At 38.7% G+C, this 22,279-nt stretch overlaps 1 protein-coding gene across 2 annotated transcripts in view; it reads left to right on the top strand.

Moving 5' to 3' along the window:
* The window catches only part of megf6b (multiple EGF-like-domains 6b), an 80,603-nt gene that overhangs the window by 48,459 nt on the left and 9,865 nt on the right, over positions 1–22,279 (top strand). For both annotated transcript variants that reach the window (XM_058372892.1, XM_058372893.1), the window contains 8 exons: positions 1–107; positions 200–328; positions 1,895–2,023; positions 2,157–2,285; positions 3,490–3,618; positions 3,699–3,830; positions 4,199–4,327; positions 4,409–4,537. The exon at positions 1–107 is cut by the window's left edge and continues 22 nt beyond it. In XM_058372892.1, the coding sequence (XP_058228875.1) occupies positions 1–107; positions 200–328; positions 1,895–2,023; positions 2,157–2,285; positions 3,490–3,618; positions 3,699–3,830; positions 4,199–4,327; positions 4,409–4,537 (1,013 nt within the window). The remainder of the gene's footprint in view (positions 108–199; positions 329–1,894; positions 2,024–2,156; positions 2,286–3,489; positions 3,619–3,698; positions 3,831–4,198; positions 4,328–4,408; positions 4,538–22,279) is intronic.

Here is a 22,279-nt window from a genome sequence, read left to right on the forward strand (position 1 = left end):
TGAAGGCTGTTCTCAGACCTGCACTTGTCAGAACACTGAGAGATGCCACGCGGTCACCGGTCAGTGTGTGTGTACGGCAGGGTGGACAGGACTGAACTGCTCACAGAGTGAGGAATGAATCGAAACATCAGTAGTATTTAGCAGTAGTTTTAGGTTAAATACTCAGAAGTGGTGAAAGTGAGCTTTCTTGTTTTCCCAGAATGCCCGGCGGGTTTGTTCGGGTCAGGCTGCAGTCAGAGGTGCTTGTGCCAGAACGGCGGGACATGTGACCACATCGACGGACACTGTTCCTGTCCCAGCGGCTGGACGGGCACGGCGTGTGAGCAAGGTGAGTATCAGAAAGAGAGATAGAGAGATGGAGGAAGAGGAAGGTGAGACGTTAAAGGAGTCAGACGTTAAGAGCTAGGCTAATACACGGTATGACTAAATGTATCTGCACCCCTGACTCATATCACACCCGTGTGTGGTTCTTCAATGGAAGCAGAATGTCTTTCTACACTGTAGCTGGAACCAAGAGGCTCGAACCTGTGCCCCTGAGCTCAAATACGGATTCGGGTTTAGATTTAGATCCCTGATGACGAGTCAGTGAGGCCCCGGAGATCTCCCTGATGAAGAAGAAACATTAAGAGGAACCAGACTCAAATCCCATCATCTACTGGATGAGACAGGAGAGTGTGATTACGAGTCATTACTCTGCCTCAGTGGTGTCCTGTATCTTCAGGGTCATTCTTTTATTTCATTACAGATTTAGCATGAAGTCTACAGTAAAGGAGTGAGACAATCCACTGGATAACGAACAAATAACTGTTTTCCAGCAAGTGCAATCCTTTATGGTGTGTGTGTGTGTGTGTCCACAATCTCACAGCAAACTTTAGTCAATTTATAAATCAGAAGAGATTTTATTTTTCCATTTTCTTGGTTTTACACTTGGCACACGGTCCCTAATTGACTCCCTCAGCTCAGGCTCTGACGTTCTCTCAGCACTGTGCTCCAGCCTGACAGTCAATTTAATGAAATCCAGTACACATGGAAGCTGCTGAGTCCAATTGAACAATTAGCCGTTAAAGAGAGCTACTGTTGAAGTCATCTGGAAGCAGATTTGACTGCAGTTCTGTTAAAGTCTGACCTTATAAATTGTATAAGTAACGATAATTGGAACCGGATCCGGGGTCTCGTACTTAGGAAGCAAATGAGACCTGTGCGGCTTTCAGTGCTGACATCACCGCGTCTCCTGCTGGTGTCTGGCGGCTCGTTAGCACCAACGGCAGACGTTTACTGCTGCTTTCGGCCACATGCTGTCTTATAGACCACCTCGGGACTAAACCTCAGTCTCCTGTCTGCCTCAATCAGGCTCCTCTCACCTCATAACTTTCACAGTTGTTAACCACACACATGCGTGCACACACACACACACACACACACATGTTGCATGCATCTGGAAGACTTTACCCAAAGTGCTGGTTAAAACAGAGCGCACGCTCATTCGAATTCAGATTTTGTTTATTTGTTTAGAAAGATAGAATCACATGACTGAGTGGAAATAACACATCTGCAGACACACGGATGTTAACACAGCTGGAAATGCCTACTTCCTGTCTGTCTGTCTGTCTGTCTGTCTGTCTGTGCTGCATCACACCATAACTATACTAATTAATTATTAGAGTGTCTAAAACTAGAAATATGAAGAAGATGTAATTATTTCAAGACTCAATCTATTAATTAAAGAATGTCCAGTAAAGAAAGGTCAGTGAGGTTTCTAAAATAACTTGGTTGTAAATGTAGGATTAAAGCGTCCAGTTTAAGAACGTTTATATCACTAGTGTCTGTTCTGAGCTCTACATTTATATTTGGCGCAGAACTCTGTTGCAGTGTCTCTCTCCCCCTGTGGTTTCAGAGTGTGTCTCGGGTCGTTTTGGGCCGGACTGCCAGCAGGAGTGTGAGTGTGAGAATGGAGGGCAGTGTGACCGGCAGACTGGACGGTGTGTGTGTGGAGCAGGATGGATCGGACAGCGCTGTGAGAAAGGTAGGACTTTGTCAAGTTAGAAGATCAATTTCAATATTTTATATATGTACATGTATTTAACTCTCAAACGTGTGTGTGTGTGTGTGTGTGTGTGTGTGTGTGTGTGTGTGTGTGTGTTTGCGTGCCTTGTCAGCGTGTGTGTCAGGCCGCTTCGGCGTGGGCTGTGAGGAACAGTGTGAGTGTGAACATGGAGCTTCTTGTCATCATGTCAGTGGAAGATGTGTGTGTCCAGCAGGCTGGAGAGGAGCTCAGTGTGACAAAGGTCCGGTTATCATTTACACAGATCCAGCTGCAGTAAACACACAAACACACACACACACACACACACACACACTGTACAGATCCAGCTGCAGTAAACACACAAACACACACACACACACTGTACAGATCCAGCTGCAGTAAACACACACACACTGTACAGATCCAGCTATAGGGACTAATTTATAGTCAGTTCATCTTCTCACAATTACTAGGATTTCACCTATTCTTGTACTTGATCAGTGAGCAGTCCTGCATCATCTCCTGTTCTTTACTTTACTATAGACATTTATTCTTCTTTACCACAGCATACTCTATCTATTATATACACTTCACTGTATTTATATTAACTGAGATATTATAATCGAGAAAAAAGTGTATATAGTAGATACAATAGTATATCTGGTACATCTAGGTCCTGTAAATGAGAGGCTCAGCTCTGAGGTCAGGAGTGTGAGAGGATGAAACTGAGTGCAGTCCTGGGTTAGTCCTGATCATCTGAACACACTCGGTGAGTTTGGTGTAAATCTGAGAACGCTGAATTTTTGGAAAAAACACAAAGACTGTTACTTACTTTTTCTTACTTTCTTACTGTTTTTCGGGCCAAAAAATGAACCGTTCTCAGATTTACACCAAATTACCTCATCGTGTGTCAGGGAGAGTCAAGAGGTTCATCTTCTCACACTTCTGAGATTTATAGGAACTAAATGTAATAAATATACTGTTTTATCGACTTTATTACAGTTTTATCTACTAAAATCTGACAGTTAATACAGATACTGCATTTAGTTTATATAATAAACAGTAGATAGTACAGTAGATGATGCAGGTTTATTTCCACTCAGACTCCAGCACTGCTCATGTACCAGTAAATATTTAAATATGCGTCTCCTTTAAAGAACATTAAAGCTTTAAAGGTGCTGTATATAATGTGCTAATTATTTGTGTGTGTGTGTGTGTTGTAAACCTTCTTATCCTCTGTGACTCTGAGTAACAGTTCCAGTTAGATACTTTAGCTTTGGTGCAAAATGTCAGTGATTGACCATATGAGCTGAATGAGTACACTAGGGGGTGAGGGGGTAATTGTGTAATTATGAAGGTTATGGAGGGGTTCAGGGGAGCATGAGGAGTATTCAGTACTGAATGTTCAGGACATGACACCGGTTTTTGTAAAGCTGTAATGTGACGTCAGTGTTCGTCTCTTTCAGCCTGCCTGCCTGGAACGTTTGGAGTGAACTGCTCCCAGCTGTGCACATGTCCACACGGCACTTCCTGTCACCACGTCAGCGGAGACTGCGGCTGTCCGCCAGGTTACACAGGAAACGGCTGTGAGCAGAGTGAGTGTCTCACCCCTCACACACCCTGACATACGCTCACTCTCACACCGTATCTCATTCTGCGCCATTCTCTATCTCAGCGTGTCTGCCCGGTACCTACGGCCTGGACTGTAATCAGGTGTGTCAGTGCTCAGAGAGGAACCAGCTGTGCCACCCGGTGTCGGGGCGGTGCTACTGTGCTCCGGGGTTCACAGGAGACAGATGTGACCAGGGTAACATGGCCATTTTATTGAATTTGTAACCAATTGTGTGACGCTACATTAAAGGTGCGGTATGTAATATTTAACACTGCTTTTTTATATCCTATAATAATAATAATATGATTTCAGCAATACGTTAGAAAACCTTGTGCTGTATGATAAGTTCATGCACAGTTTACTTTAAAGCTTCTGTTTTAATTTTTCTGGCCCAGAAATGAACCTACACTTGATATTAAATCATAACTCCTATCACCAGAGCTCAGATGTCTCGTCAGTATTCACACTGCATCTTCAGATCAACTGGGCATCAGAAGCCCTTAAAAATCACATACCTCCGCTTTAACCAGATGTGATGTCTGCTGTGTGTTTGTCCTTTGTAGAGTGTGAGAGCGGGCACTACGGTCCAGACTGTGAGCGAGAGTGTCAGTGTGTGAATGGTGGGGTGTGTCAGGCCACCACGGGAGCATGCCAGTGTCCACCTGGGTTTATAGGAGCTCAGTGTAACATCAGTGAGTCGTCTCATTTTAAAACAGATGATGTTTTATCGGATCGCAGTATCGAGCCCTTTTAATGCCTGCTGTCCGTTTCAGCATGTCCGGCCGGCCGCTACGGGCAGGACTGTGCACACGTTGCCCTCTGCAGGGACGGGGCGAGGAATGACCCGGTCACAGGGCGGTGTGTGTGTGCTCCCGGGCGCAGAGGAGAGGACTGTGGACAAGGTAGTGACCAGTTTAATAGGGTGTTTATAATTTTACTTCATTTACTTTCATTCAATCAGCCTACAGTTCAGTATAGTAAAGGGAATATTATTAAGTGTATGGTAAATATAATATAGCAAAATAATGTAATATAGTAACTGTAAATCTAGGAAATATAGAAGTATGATTATAGTGTAGTATTATAAATGTAGTATAGTATAAAGGCTTACATTTTTGCTGCCATTTGAGAATGGAAAGTTTTCATCCCAAAAAACAGTAAGAGTTAGCCTGTGTGTTTTTTTGGGGTCAAAAATCAACGTTCTCAGATTTACACCAAATTCACCCAGTGTGTTCAGATGATCAGGACTAACTCAGGACTGCACTTAGTTTTGTGTTCAGATGATCAGGACTAACTCAGGAGTGTTAAACATTTACTGTTACAGTACATGAGCAGTGCTCGAGTTTGAACAGAAATACACCTACATTTACTGTACTATAGACATGTTTCTACTTCACTGTAGCGTATCTTATATTATATAAACTATATTGCATCTATATTAGCTGAATATTGTACAAGTTGATAAAATAGTATATTTGGTTCATGTAGTTCCTATAAATGAGAGGCCCGGCTCTGAGGTCAGGAGTGTGAGAGGATGAAACTAAGTGCAGTCCTGAGTTAGTCCTGATCATCTGAACACACTGGGTGAAGCTGGTGAAGATCTGAGAACAGTGAATTTTTTGAAAAATCACAAAGACTCTTACTGTTTTTGGGACGAAAAAAATGGACATTCTCAGATTTACACCAAATTCTCAGCGTGTGTCAGGGCGAGTCAGACTAACTCAGGAGTGCACTTAGTTTTCTTACATCACCTTTTACAGCTGAGATACGGGACAGTGTTGTGGTTGTGGAGCGAGGAAGACGAACACCAGAATCAGACTGTGTTTATTCACGAAGTACAGGGTGTACACTGTAATACATTCTAATACAATATGATACAGAGCAATAAAATATGATAGGATAAAGTGCAATAGAATACACTGCGATACAGAATGATACAGGAAAACTTTATGAATGTTTGATGTGGATGACGCCGGTGCAGCAGAATGCGGAGGTGAAGCAGGATTGTGGCTAAAATAAGAGTTCTTGTGTAGTTACTGCATGTGTTTCTGCAGTGACAGTAAAACTCTACTGCTTTATTAAAGTGCTGCATGTCAGAGGGGAGGGATGTGGGAAGCGGCTTTATTTAGAAGGAACGGAGCCTGGAGGAAGAAACGGAGCTGGAGTCGACTGGTACAGGATATCAGGCTCTTATTTCTGGGTGTGTGTTGTGAGGGGAGATGCCCTCTTCTTCACCCTGGTGAGTGCAGGTCAGTGAGGCTGAGAAGATTCCAGACTCTTATCCTTTCTTCACTGCTGACGTTGCACTGTAGCTTGGGTTTGTGAAGATGCAGAGCAGAACCAGAAGCTGAGACTGAGTTGGTTCTGTTGGAGCGACCGTGACACGTTACATTTCTGTTGCACAGAGAGCAGGACTTACAGAGCCTTCTTGATGACCATGTTGGTTTTTCTGCAGTGTTTGAGGTCCTGCTGCTGGATTTAGTGTGACTTTGTTGAGCTGTTTATTTCTAATTCTTTATTATTATGCAAATGAGAGGCTCAGATCTCAGCTCTGGTGTATGAGAGGATGAAACTAAGTGCAGTCCTGTGTTAGTCTGACTCGCCCTGACACACGGTGAGAATTTGGTGAAGATCTGAGAACGCTGAATTTTTTGCCCAAAAAACACACAAAGCCTAACCTCTTTCGGGCAAAAAAATCAACGTTCTCAGATTTACACCAAATTCACCCAGTGTGTTCAGATGATCAGGACTAACTCAGGAATGCACTTAGTTTTGTGTTCAGATGATCAGGACTAACTCAGGAGTGTTAAACATTTACTGTTACAGTACATGAGCAGTGCTCGAGTTTGAACAGAAATACACCTACATTTACTGTACTATAGACATGTTTCTACTTCACTGTAGCGTATCTTATATTATATAAACTATATTGCATCTATATTAGATGAGAAATTATAGTAGCAGAATATTGTATAAAGTTGATATAATAGTATATCTGGTACATCTAGGTCCTGTAAATGAGAGGCTCAGCTCTGAGGTCAGAAGTGGGAGAGGATGAAACTAAGCGCAGTCCTGGGTTAGTCCTGATCATCTGAACACACTCGGTGAATTTGGTGTAAATCTGAGAACGCTGAATTTTTTGCCGAAAAAACAGTAAGTGTGTGTGTGGCTGTGTGTGTGTGTGTGTTTTTTGGCAAAAAATTCAGCATTCTCAGATCTTCACCAAATTCTCAGCGTGTGTCAGGGCGAGTCAGACTAACTCAGGACTGCACTTAGTTTTCTTACATCACCTTCCAAAGCTGAGATATATGGAGCAGTATACTAAACTACAGTACACTACAGTACACTAAACTACAGTACACTACACTACAGTACAGTACACTACAGTACACTACACTACAGTACACTACACTACAGTATACTAAACTACAGTATACTAAACTACACTTCACTACAGTATACTAAACTACAGTACACTACAGTACAGTACACTACAGTACACTAAACTACAGTACACTAAACTACACTTCACTACAGTATACTAAACTACAGTACACTACAGTACAGTACACTACAGTACACTAAACTACAGTACACTACAGTATACTAGACTACAGTACACTACAGTACACTACAGTACACTTCACTACAGTATACTGAACTACACTTCACTACAGTATACTAAACTACAGTACACTACAGTACAGTATACTAAACTACACTTCACTACAGTATACTAAACTACACTTCACTACAGTATACTAAACTACACTTCACTACAGTATACTAAACTACACCACTACAGTACACTAAACTACAGTACAGTATACTAAACTACACTTCACTACAGTACACTAAACTACAGTACAGTATACGAAACTACACTTCACTACAGTATACTGAACTACACTTCACTACAGTATACTAAACTACACTTCACTACAGTATACTAAACTACACTTCACTACAGTACAGTATACTAAACTACAGTACACTACAGTACAGTATACGAAACTACAGTACAGTATACTAAACTACACTTCACTACAGTATACTAAACTACACTTCACTACAGTACACTAAACTACAGTACAGTATACTGAACTACACTTCACTACAGTATACTGAACTACACCACTACAGTACACTAAACTACAGTACAGTATACGAAACTACACTTCACTACAGTATACTGAACTACACTTCACTACAGTATACTAAACTACACTTCACTACAGTATACTAAACTACAGTACAGTATACTAAACTACACTTCACTACAGTACAGTATACTAAACTACAGTACACTACAGTACAGTATACGAAACTACAGTACAGTATACTAAACTACACTTCACTACAGTACACTACAGTACAGTATACGAAACTACAGTACAGTATACGAAACTACACTTCACTACAGTATACTAAACTACACTTCACTACAGTACACTAAACTACAGTACAGTATACTAAACTACACTTCACTACAGTACACTAAACTACAGTACAGTATACTAAACTACACTTCACTACAGTATACTAAACTACACTTCACTACAGTACACTAAACTACAGTACAGTATACTGAACTACACTTCACTACAGTATACTAAACTACACTTCACTACAGTACACTAAACTACAGTACAGTATACTAAACTACACTTCACTACAGTACACTAAACTACAGTACACTACAGTATACTAAACTACACTTCACTACAGTACACTAAACTACAGTACAGTATACGAAACTACAGTACACTACAGTACAGTATACTAAACTACACTTCACTACAGTATACTAAACTACACTTCACTACAGTATACTAAACTACACTTCACTACAGTATACTAAACTACACTTCACTACAGTATACTAAACTACACTTCACTACAGTATACTAAACTACAGTACACTACAGTATACTAAACTACACTTCACTACAGTATACTGAACTACACTTCACTACAGTATACTAAACTACACTTCACTACAGTATACTAAACTACACTTCACTACAGTATACTAAACTACACTTCACTACAGTATACTAAACTACACTTCACTACAGTATACTGAACTACACCACTACAGTACACTAAACTACACCACTACAGTACACTAAACTACACTTCACTACAGTATACTGAACTACACTTCACTACAGTATACTGAACTACACTTCACTACAGTATACTGAACTACACTTCACTACAGTATACTGAACTACACTACAGTACATTACTACATTTCACTGCACTATAATAAACTACCCTACATTACTCTACAGCATACTAAACTACAGTACAGTATACTAAACTACAGTACACTAAACTACACTTCAGTATACAAAACTACACTAAAATACCCTAGAGTACACCAAAGTACAGTATACTAAATTTCACTACACTAAAGTACAGTATAGTAAACTACACTACTCTACAGTACACCAAACTACAGTATACTAAACTACTCTACAGTACACTACACTAAACTACACCACAGCACACTACACTAAACTGCACACTAAACTACAGTATGGAAAACTACACTAAGCTACACTACAGTATACTAAACTACACTACACCAAACTACACTATAGTAAACTACTCTACAGCACACTAAACCACAGTATAGAAAACTACACCATACTAAACTACAGCACACTAAACCACAGTATAGTAAACTACACTATATAAAACGACACTACAGTACACTAAACTACACTAAACTACTCTACAGTACACTAAACTACTCTACAGTACACTAAACTACACTAAACTACTCTACAGTACACTAAACTACACTAAACTACTCTACAGTACACTAAACTACTCTACAGTACACTAAACTACTCTACAGTACACTAAACTACTCTACAGTACACTAAACTACACTAAACTACTCTACAGTACACTAAACTACTCTACAGTACACTAAACTACTCTACAGTACACTAAACTACTCTACAGTACACTAAACTACACTAAACTACTCTACAGTACACTAAACTACACTAAACTACTCTACAGTACACTAAACTACACTAAACTACTCTACAGTACACTAAACTACACTAAACTACTCTACAGTACACTAAACTACTCTACAGTACACTAAACTACTCTACAGTACACTAAACTACACTAAACTACTCTACAGTACACTAAACTACACTAAACTACTCTACAGTACACTAAACTACTCTACAGTACACTAAACTACACTACACTACACTACACTACACTAAACTACACTACACTACTCTACAGTACACTAAACTACTCTACAGTACACTAAACTACACTACAGTACACTAAACTACACTACACTACTCTACACTAAACTACACTACACTAAACTACACTACTCTACAGTACACTAAACTACACTACACTACTCTACAGTACACTAAACTACACTACACTACACTACACTAAACTACACTACACTACAGTACACTAACCTACACTACACTACTCTACAGTACACTAACCTACACTACACTACTCTACAGTACACTAACCTACACTACACTACACTACTCTACAGTACACTAAACTACACTACACTACTCTACAGTACACTAAACTACACTACACTACACTACACTACACTAAACTACACTACTCTACAGTACACTAACCTACACTACACTACTCTACAGTACACTAACCTACACTACACTACTCTACAGTACACTAACCTACACTACACTACTCTACAGTACACTAAACTACACTACTCTACAGTACACTAAACTACACTACTCTACAGTACACTAACCTACACTACTCTACAGTACACTAACCTACACTACACTACTCTACAGTACACTAACCTACACTAAACTACTCTACAGTACACTACACTACTCTACAGTACACTAACCTACACTACAGTACACTAAACTACACTACACTACTCTACAGTACACTAACCTACACTACACTACTCTACAGTACACTAACCTACTCTACACTACTCTACAGTACACTAACCTACACTACACTACTCTACAGTACACTAACCTACACTACACTACTCTACAGTACACTAACCTACACTACACTACACTACTCTACAGTACACTAAACTACACTACACTAACCTACTCTACACTACTCTACAGTACACTAACCTACTCTACACTACTCTACAGTACACTAACCTACACTACACTACTCTACAGTACACTAAACTACACTACTCTACAGTACACTAAACTACACTACTCTACAGTACACTACTCTACAGTACACTAAACTACACTACTCTACAGTACACTAAACTACACTACACTACACTACACTACACTAAACTACACTACACTACAGTACACTAACCTACACTACACTACAGTACACTAACCTACACTACACTACTCTACAGTACACTAACCTACACTACACTACTCTACAGTACACTAACCTACACTACTCTACAGTACACTAAACTACTCTACACTACTCTACAGTACACTAAACTACACTACACTACACTACACTAAACTACACTACACTACAGTACACTAACCTACACTACACTACTCTACAGTACACTAACCTACACTACTCTACAGTACACTAACCTACACTACACTACTCTACAGTACACTAACCTACACTACTCTACAGTACACTAAACTACACTACACTACTCTACAGTACACTAAACTACACTACACTACAGTACACTAAACTACACTACACTACCCTACACTACAGTACACTAAACTACACTAAACTACTCTACAGTACACTAAACTACACTAAACTACTCTACAGTACACTAAACTACACTACAGTACACTAAACTACACTACACTACAGTACACTAACCTACTCTACAGTACACTAACCTACTCTACACTACTCTACAGTACACTAACCTACTCTACAGTACACTACTCTACAGTACACTACTCTACAGTACACTAACCTACTCTACAGTACACTAACCTACTCTACACTACTCTACAGTACACTAAACTACACTACTCTACAGTACACTAAACTACACTACACTACACTACAGTACACTAAACTACACTACACTACTCTACAGTACACTAAACTACACTACACTACTCTACAGTACACTAAACTACACTACAGTACACTAAACTACACTACAGTACACTAAACTACACTACAGTACTCTACAGTACACTAACCTACACTACACTACTCTACAGTACACTAAACTACACTACACTACAGTACACTAAACTACACTACACTAAACTACACTACACTACAGTACACTAAACTACACTACACTACAGTACACTAAACTACACTACAGTACACTAAACTACACTACAGTACACTAAACTACACTACAGTACTCTACAGTACACTAACCTACACTACACTACTCTACAGTACACTAACCTACACTACACTACAGTACACTAACCTACACTACACTACTCTACAGTACACTAAACTACACTACACTACTCTACAGTACACTAAACTACACTACAGTACACTAAACTACACTACAGTACACTAACCTACACTACAGTACTCTACAGTACACTAACCTACACTACACTACTCTACAGTACACTAAACTACACTACACTACAGTACACTAAACTACACTACACTAAACTACACTACACTAAACTACACTACAGTACACTAACCTACACTACACTACTCTACAGTACACTAAACTACACTACACTACACTAAACTACACTACAGTACACTAACCTACACTACACTACTCTACAGTACACTAAACTACACTACACTAACCTACACTACACTACTCTACAGTACACTAAACTACACTACACTACAGTACACTAAACTACACTACACTACACTAAACTACTCTACAGTACACTAAACTACACTACACTACACTAACCTACTCTACACTACTCTACAGTACACTAAACTACACTACACTAACCTACACTACACTACTCTACAGTACACTAAACTACACTACACTACAGTACACTAAACTACACTACACTACACTAAACTACTCTACAGTACACTAAACTACACTACACTACACTAACCTACTCTACACTACTCTACAGTACACTAACCTACCCTACACTACTCTACAGTACACTAACCTACACTACTCTACAGTACACTAAACTACACTACAGTACACTAAACTACACTACAGTACACTAAACTACTCTACAGTACACTAAACTACACTACAGTACACTAAACTACACTACAGTACACTAAACTACACTAAACTACACTACAGTACACTAAACTACACTAAACTACACTACAGTACACTAAACTACACTACAGTACACTAAACTACACTAAACTACACTACAGTACACTAAACTACACTACAGTACACTAAACTACACTACAGTACACTAAACTACACTACAGTACACTACAGTACACTAAACTACACTACAGTACACTACACTACACTAAACTACACTACAGTACACTAAACTACACTACAGTACACTAAACTACACTAAACTACACTACAGTACACTAAACTACACTACACTACAGTACACTAAACTACACTACACTAAACTACACTAAACTACACTACAGTACACTAACCTACACTACACTACTCTACAGTACACTAAACTACACTACACTACAGTACACTAACCTACACTACACTACTCTACAGTACACTAAACTACACTACAGTACACTAAACTACACTACAGTACACTAAACTACACTAAACTACACTACAGTACACTAAACTACACTAAACTACACTACAGTACACTAAACTACACTACAGTACACTAAACTACACTAAACTACACTACAGTACACTAAACTACACTACAGTACACTAAACTACACTACAGTACACTAAACTACACTACAGTACACTACAGTACACTAAACTACACTACAGTACACTACACTACACTAAACTACACTACAGTACACTAAACTACACTACAGTACACTAAACTACACTAAACTACACTACAGTACACTAAACTACACTACACTACAGTACACTAAACTACACTACACTAAACTACACTAAACTACACTACAGTACACTAACCTACACTACACTACTCTACAGTACACTAAACTACACTACACTACAGTACACTAACCTACACTACACTACTCTACAGTACACTAAACTACACTACACTACTCTACAGTACACTAAACTACACTACAGTACACTAAACTACACTACAGTACACTAACCTACACTACAGTACTCTACAGTACACTAACCTACACTACACTACTCTACAGTACACTAAACTACACTACACTACAGTACACTAAACTACACTACACTACACTACACTAAACTACACTACAGTACACTAACCTACACTACACTACTCTACAGTACACTAAACTACACTACACTACACTAACCTACTCTACACTACTCTACAGTACACTAACCTACCCTACACTACAGTACACTAAACTACTCTACAGTACACTAACCTACACTACACTACACTACAGTACACTAAACTACACTACAGTACACTAAACTACACTACAGTACACTAAACTACACTACAGTACACTAAACTACACTAAACTACACTACAGTACACTAAACTACACTACAGTACACTAAACTACACTACAGTACACTAAACTACACTAAACTACACTACAGTACACTAAACTACACTAAACTACACTACAGTACACTAAACTACACTACAGTACACTACACTACACTAAACTACACTACACTACACTAAACTACACTACAGTACACTAAACTACACTACAGTACACTAAACTACACTACAGTACACTACACTACACTAAACTACACTACACTAAACTACACTACAGTACACTAAACTACACTACAGTACACTAAACTACACTACACTACACTAAACTACACTACACTACACTAAACTACACTACAGTACACTAACCTACACTACACTACTCTACAGTACACTAAACTACACTACACTACACTAACCTACTCTACACTACTCTACAGTACACTAAACTACTCTACAGTACACTAACCTACACTACACTACTCTACAGTACACTAAACTACACTACAGTACACTAAACTACACTACAGTACACTAAACTACACTACAGTACACTACACTACACTAAACTACACTACAGTACACTAAACTACACTACAGTACACTACACTACACTAAACTACACTACAGTACACTAAACTACTCTACAGTACACTAACCTACACTACACTAAACTACACTAAACTACACTACAGTACACTAAACTACACTACAGTACACTAAACTACACTACAGTACACTAACCTACACTACACTACTCTACAGTACACTAAACTACACTACAGTACACTAAACTACACTACAGTACACTAAACTACACTACACTAAACTACACTACAGTACACTAAACTACACTACAGTACACTACAGTACACTAAACTACACTACAGTACACTAAACTACACTACAGTACACTACACTACAGTACACTACACTACAGTACACTAAACTACACTACAGTACACTACAGTACACTAAACTACACTACAGTACACTAAACTACACTACAGTACACTAAACTACTCTACAGTACACTAACCTACACTACACTACAGTACACTAAACTACACTAAACTACACTACAGTACACTAAACTACACTACAGTACACTAAACTACACTAAACTACACTACAGTACACTAAACTACACTACAGTACACTAAACTACACTAAACTACACTACAGTACACTAAACTACACTACAGTACACTACAGTACACTACAGTACACTAAACTACACTACAGTACACTACACTACACTAAACTACACTACAGTACACTACACTACACTAAACTACACTACAGTACACTAAACTACACTACAGTACACTAAACTACACTACAGTACACTACACTACACTAAACTACACTACAGTACACTAAACTACACTACAGTACACTACACTACTCTACAGTACACTAACCTACACTACACTACTCTACAGTACACTAAACTACACTACAGTACACTAAACTACACTACAGTACACTAAACTACACTAAACTACACTACAGTACACTAAACTACACTACAGTACACTACAGTACACTACAGTACACTAAACTACACTACAGTACACTACACTAAACTACACTACAGTACACTAAACTACACTACAGTACACTACACTACACTAAACTACACTACAGTACAGTACACTAAACTACACTACAGTACACTAAACTACTCTACAGTACACTAACCTACACTACACTACAGTACACTAAACTACACTAAACTACACTACAGTACACTAAACTACACTACAGTACACTAAACTACACTAAACTACACTACAGTACACTAAACTACACTACAGTACACTAAACTACACTAAACTACACTACAGTACACTAAACTACACTACAGTACACTACAGTACACTACAGTACACTAAACTACACTACAGTACACTACACTACACTAAACTACACTACAGTACACTAAACTACACTACAGTACACTACACTACACTAAACTACACTACAGTACACTAAACTACACTACAGTACACTAAACTACACTACAGTACACTACACTACACTAAACTACACTACAGTACACTAAACTACACTACAGTACACTACACTACTCTACAGTACACTAACCTACACTACACTACTCTACAGTACACTAAACTACACTACAGTACACTAAACTACACTACAGTACACTAAACTACACTAAACTACACTACAGTACACTAAACTACACTACAGTACACTACAGTACACTACAGTACACTACAGTACACTACAGTACACTAAACTACACTACAGTACACTACACTACACTAAACTACACTACAGTACACTAAACTACACTACAGTACACTACACTACACTAAACTACACTACAGTACACTAAACTACACTACAGTACACTAAACTACACTACAGTACACTACACTACACTAAACTACACTACAGTACACTAAACTACACTACAGTACACTAAACTACTCTACAGTACACTAACCTACACTACACTACAGTACACTAAACTACACTAAACTACACTACAGTACACTAAACTACACTACAGTACACTAAACTACACTAAACTACACTACAGTACACTAAACTACACTACAGTACACTAAACTACACTAAACTACACTACAGTACACTAAACTACACTACAGTACACTACAGTACACTACAGTACACTAAACTACACTACACTACACTACACTAAACTACACTACAGTACACTAAACTACACTACAGTACACTACACTACACTAAACTACACTACAGTACACTAAACTACACTACAGTACACTAAACTACACTACAGTACACTACACTACACTAAACTACACTACAGTACACTAAACTACACTACAGTACACTACACTACTCTACAGTACACTAACCTACACTACACTACTCTACAGTACACTAAACTACACTACAGTACACTAAACTACACTACAGTACACTAAACTACACTACAGTACACTACAGTACACTAAACTACACTACAGTACACTAAACTACACTACAGTACACACTACACTACACTAAACTACACTACAGTACACCAAACCTAAACTACACTACAGTACACTAAACTACACTACAGTACCAACCACACTAAACTACTCTCACAGTACACTAACCTACACTACACTACCTGCAGTCACCACAGCACACCAAACTACACACCACAATTATAGCAGTACACTAAACTACACTAAACTAAACACTACAGTGCACACTAAACTACACTACACAGTACTTGCCACTACACTACACTAAACTACACTACAGTACACTAAACTACACTACAAGAAAGGTGCACACCAACTCACACTACAGCTACTCTCTACAGTACACTAACCTTACACTACACTACTCTACAAAGTACAATACTAAACTACACCACACTACAGTACACTAAACTACACCACACTACAGTACACTACACTACTCTACAGTACACTAACCTACACTACACTACTCTACAGTACACTAAACTACACTACAGTACACTAAACTACACTACAGTACACTAAACTACACTACAGTACACTACAGTACACTAAACTACACTACAGTACACTAAACTACACTACCGTACACTACACTGTACACTAAACTACACTACAGTACACTAAACTACACTACACGTACAACTAAACTACACTACAGTACACTAAACTACTCTACAGTACACTACAGTACACTACACTACACTACAGTACACTAAACTACACTACAGTACACCAACTACACACTAAAACTACACTACAGTACACTAAACTACACTAAACTACACTACAGTACACTAAACTACACTAAACTACACTAAACTACACTACAGTACACTAAACTACACTACAGTACACTAAACTACACTACAGTACACTAAACTACACTACAGTACACTACAGTACACTAAACTACACTACAGTACACTACACTACACTAAACTACACTACAGTACACTAAACTACACTACAGTACACTAAACTACACTACAGTACACTAAACTACTCTACAGTACACTACACACTACACACTAAACCTACACTACACAGTACACTCAAACTACACTCACAGTACACTAAACTCCACTACTGTCCACTAAACTACTCTACAGTACACTAACCTACACTACACTACAGTACACTAAACTACACTAAACTACACTACAGTACACTAAACTACACTAAACTACACTACAGTACACTAAACTACACTACAGTACACTAAACTACACTACAGTACAACTACACTACACTAAACTACTCTACAGTACACTAACCTACACTAGCACTACAGTACACTGGAAACTACACTAAACTACACTACAGTACACTAAACTACACTAAACTACACTACAGTACACTAAACTACACTACAGTACACTAAACTACACTACAGTACACTACACTACAGTACACTCAAACTACACTACAGTACACTAAACTACACTACAGTACACTACACTACACTAAACTACTCTACAGTACACTAACCTACACTACACTACAGTACACTAAACTACACTAAACTACACTACAGTACACTAAACTTACACTAAACTACTCACTACAGTACACTAAACTACACTACAGTACACTAAACTACACTACAGTACACTACACTACAAGTACACTAAACTACACTACAGTACACTAAATCCATACTACAGTACACCACAGTACACTCATAAACTACACTACAGTACACACTAAACTACACTACAGTACACTCACACTACAGCACTCACACTACAGTACACTAAACTACACTACAGTACACTACAGTACACTAAACCTACACCACAGTACACTAAACTACACTACAGCACACACTAAACTACTCTACAGTACACTAACCTAGCACTACACACTACAGTACACTAAACTACACTAAACTACACTACAGTACACTAAACTACACTACTACAGCACACTACAACTACACTAAACTACACTACAGTACACTCAAACCTACACCTGTTACAGTACACTAAACTACACTGAAAACTACACTACAGCACCTAAACTACACTACAGCACACTACAGTACACTACAGCACACCTGAAACTACACTACAGTACTAAACTATACACTACACTAGAACTACACTCAGTACACTACACTACACTAAACTACACTACAGTACACTAAACTACACTACAGTACACTAAACTACACTACAGTTACACTACACTACACTAAACTACACCACAGTACACTAAACTACACTACAGTACACTACACTACTCTCTACAGTACACTCAAACCTACACTACACAACTCTCTACAGCACACCTAAACTACACTGCCAGCACACTCAAACTACACTACAGCACACCAAACCACACTAAACTACACTACAGCACACCAAACTACACTACAGTCACACTAAACAGCACACTACAGTACACTAAACTACACTACAGCACACACTACTACACTCAAACTACACTACAGTACACTAAACTACACTACAGCACACTACACTGCACTACACTAAACTACACCTACAGTACAGTACACCAAACTACACTACAGTACACTAAACTAATTTCACACAGTACACTAAACTCACACTACACTACAGTACACACTAAAACTACACTAAACTACACCACAGTACACTAAACTACACTCCACACACTAAACCACACTAAACTACACTCACAGTACACCAAACCACACTACAGTACACCAAACTACACTACCAAACTACACTACAGCACACTCAAACCCACACTACAGTACACTACAGTACACTCACAGTACACTCAAACTACACTACAGCACACTACACTACACTAAACTACACTACAGTACACTAAACTACACTACAGTACACTACACTACACACTACACTAACTACACTACAGTACACTAAACTACACTACAGTACAACTAAACTACACTACAGTACACTACACTACACTAAACTACACTACAGTACACACTAAACTACACTACAGTACACACTACACTACTCCCTACAGTACACTAACCTACACTACACTACTCCCTACAGCACACTCAAACTACACTCACAGCACACTAAACTACACCACAGCACACTAAACTACACTACAAACCACACTACAGTCACACTAAACTACACCTACAGTACACTCACAGTACACTACAGTACACTACAGTACACTACAGTACACTAAACTACACTACAGTACACTACAACTACACTAAACTACACTACAGTACACTAAACTACACTACAGCACTACACCACACTAAACTACACACTACAGTACACTAAACCACACTACAGTACACTAAACTACACTACACAGCACACTCACACTACACTAAACCTACACTATACAGTACACTAAACTACACTACAGTACACTAAACTACTCTACAGTACACTAACCCTACACTACACACTACTCTACAGTACACTAAACTACACTCAAACCTACACTACAGTACACTAAACTACACTACAGTACACTACAAACTACACTAAACTACACTACAGTACACTAAACTACACTACAGTACACTAAACTACACTAAACTACACTACAGTACACTAAACTACACTACAGTACACTGACAGTACACTACAGTACACTAAACTACACTACACCATACACTACACTAAACTACACTACAGTACACTAAACTACACTACAGTACACTACACCTACACTAAACTACACTACAAGTACACTAAACTACACTACAGTACACTAAACTACACTACAGTACACACTCACACTACACTAAACTACACTACAGTACACTAAACTACACTACAGTACACTACACTACCTCTACAGTACACCAACTCTACACTACACTACCTCTACAGCACACTAAACTACACTACAGTACACTAAACTACACCACAGTACACTAAACTACACTACAGTACACTACAGTACACTAAACTACACTACAGTACACTAAACCTACACTACAGCTACACTACACTACAATTAAACTACACCACACACACTAAACTACACTACAGCACACTAAACTACACTACAGTACACTAAACCACTCTACAGTACACCACTAACTCCACACTACACCACAGCACACTAAACTACACTAAACTACACTACAGTACACTAAACTACACTACAAAGTACACTACCACTACAATTTTATAAACTACACTACAGTACACACTAAACTACACTACAGTACACCACTAAACTACACTACAGTACACACCTACACTCACTCTCTACAGTACACTCAACTCTACACTACACTACTTCTACAGTACACTAAACTGTCACACCAGCACACTAAACTACACTACAGTACACTAAACTACACTACAGTACACTACAGTACACCAAAACTACACTACAGCACACTAAACTACACTACAGCACACTACACTCACACTAAACTACACTACAGTACACTCAAACCACACTACAGTACACTAAACTACACTCACAGTACACTTAAACCACTCTTACAGTACACTAACCTACACTACACCATTGCTACACTACAGCACACTACAGTACTACACTAAACTACACTACAGTACACACTAAACTACACTAAACTACACTCACAGTACACCTAAACCTACACTAAACTACACTAAACTACACCTACAGTCACACTAAACTACACTACAGTACACTAAACTACACTCACAGTACACCTAAACTACACTCACAGTACACTACAGGTACACTAAATACTACACAGTCCAGCACTACAGCACACTACACTACACTACAAACTACACTACAGTACACTAAACTACACTACAGTACACTAAACTACACTACAGTACACTAAACTACACTACACTACAGTACACACTAAACTACACTAAACTACACTACAGTACACTAAACTACACTAAACTACACTACAGTACACTAAACTACACTACAGTACACTAAACTACACTACAGTACACTAAACTACACTAAACTACACTACAGTACACTAAACTACACTAAACTACACTACAGTACACTAAACTACACTACAGTACACACTAAACTACACTACAGTACACTACACTACACTAAACTACTCTACAGTACACTAAACCTACACTACACTACAGTACACTAAACTACACTAAACTAC

Source organism: Hemibagrus wyckioides, linkage group LG21, assembly GCF_019097595.1.
Source record: "Hemibagrus wyckioides isolate EC202008001 linkage group LG21, SWU_Hwy_1.0, whole genome shotgun sequence".
Lineage (NCBI taxonomy): Eukaryota > Metazoa > Chordata > Actinopteri > Siluriformes > Bagridae > Hemibagrus > Hemibagrus wyckioides.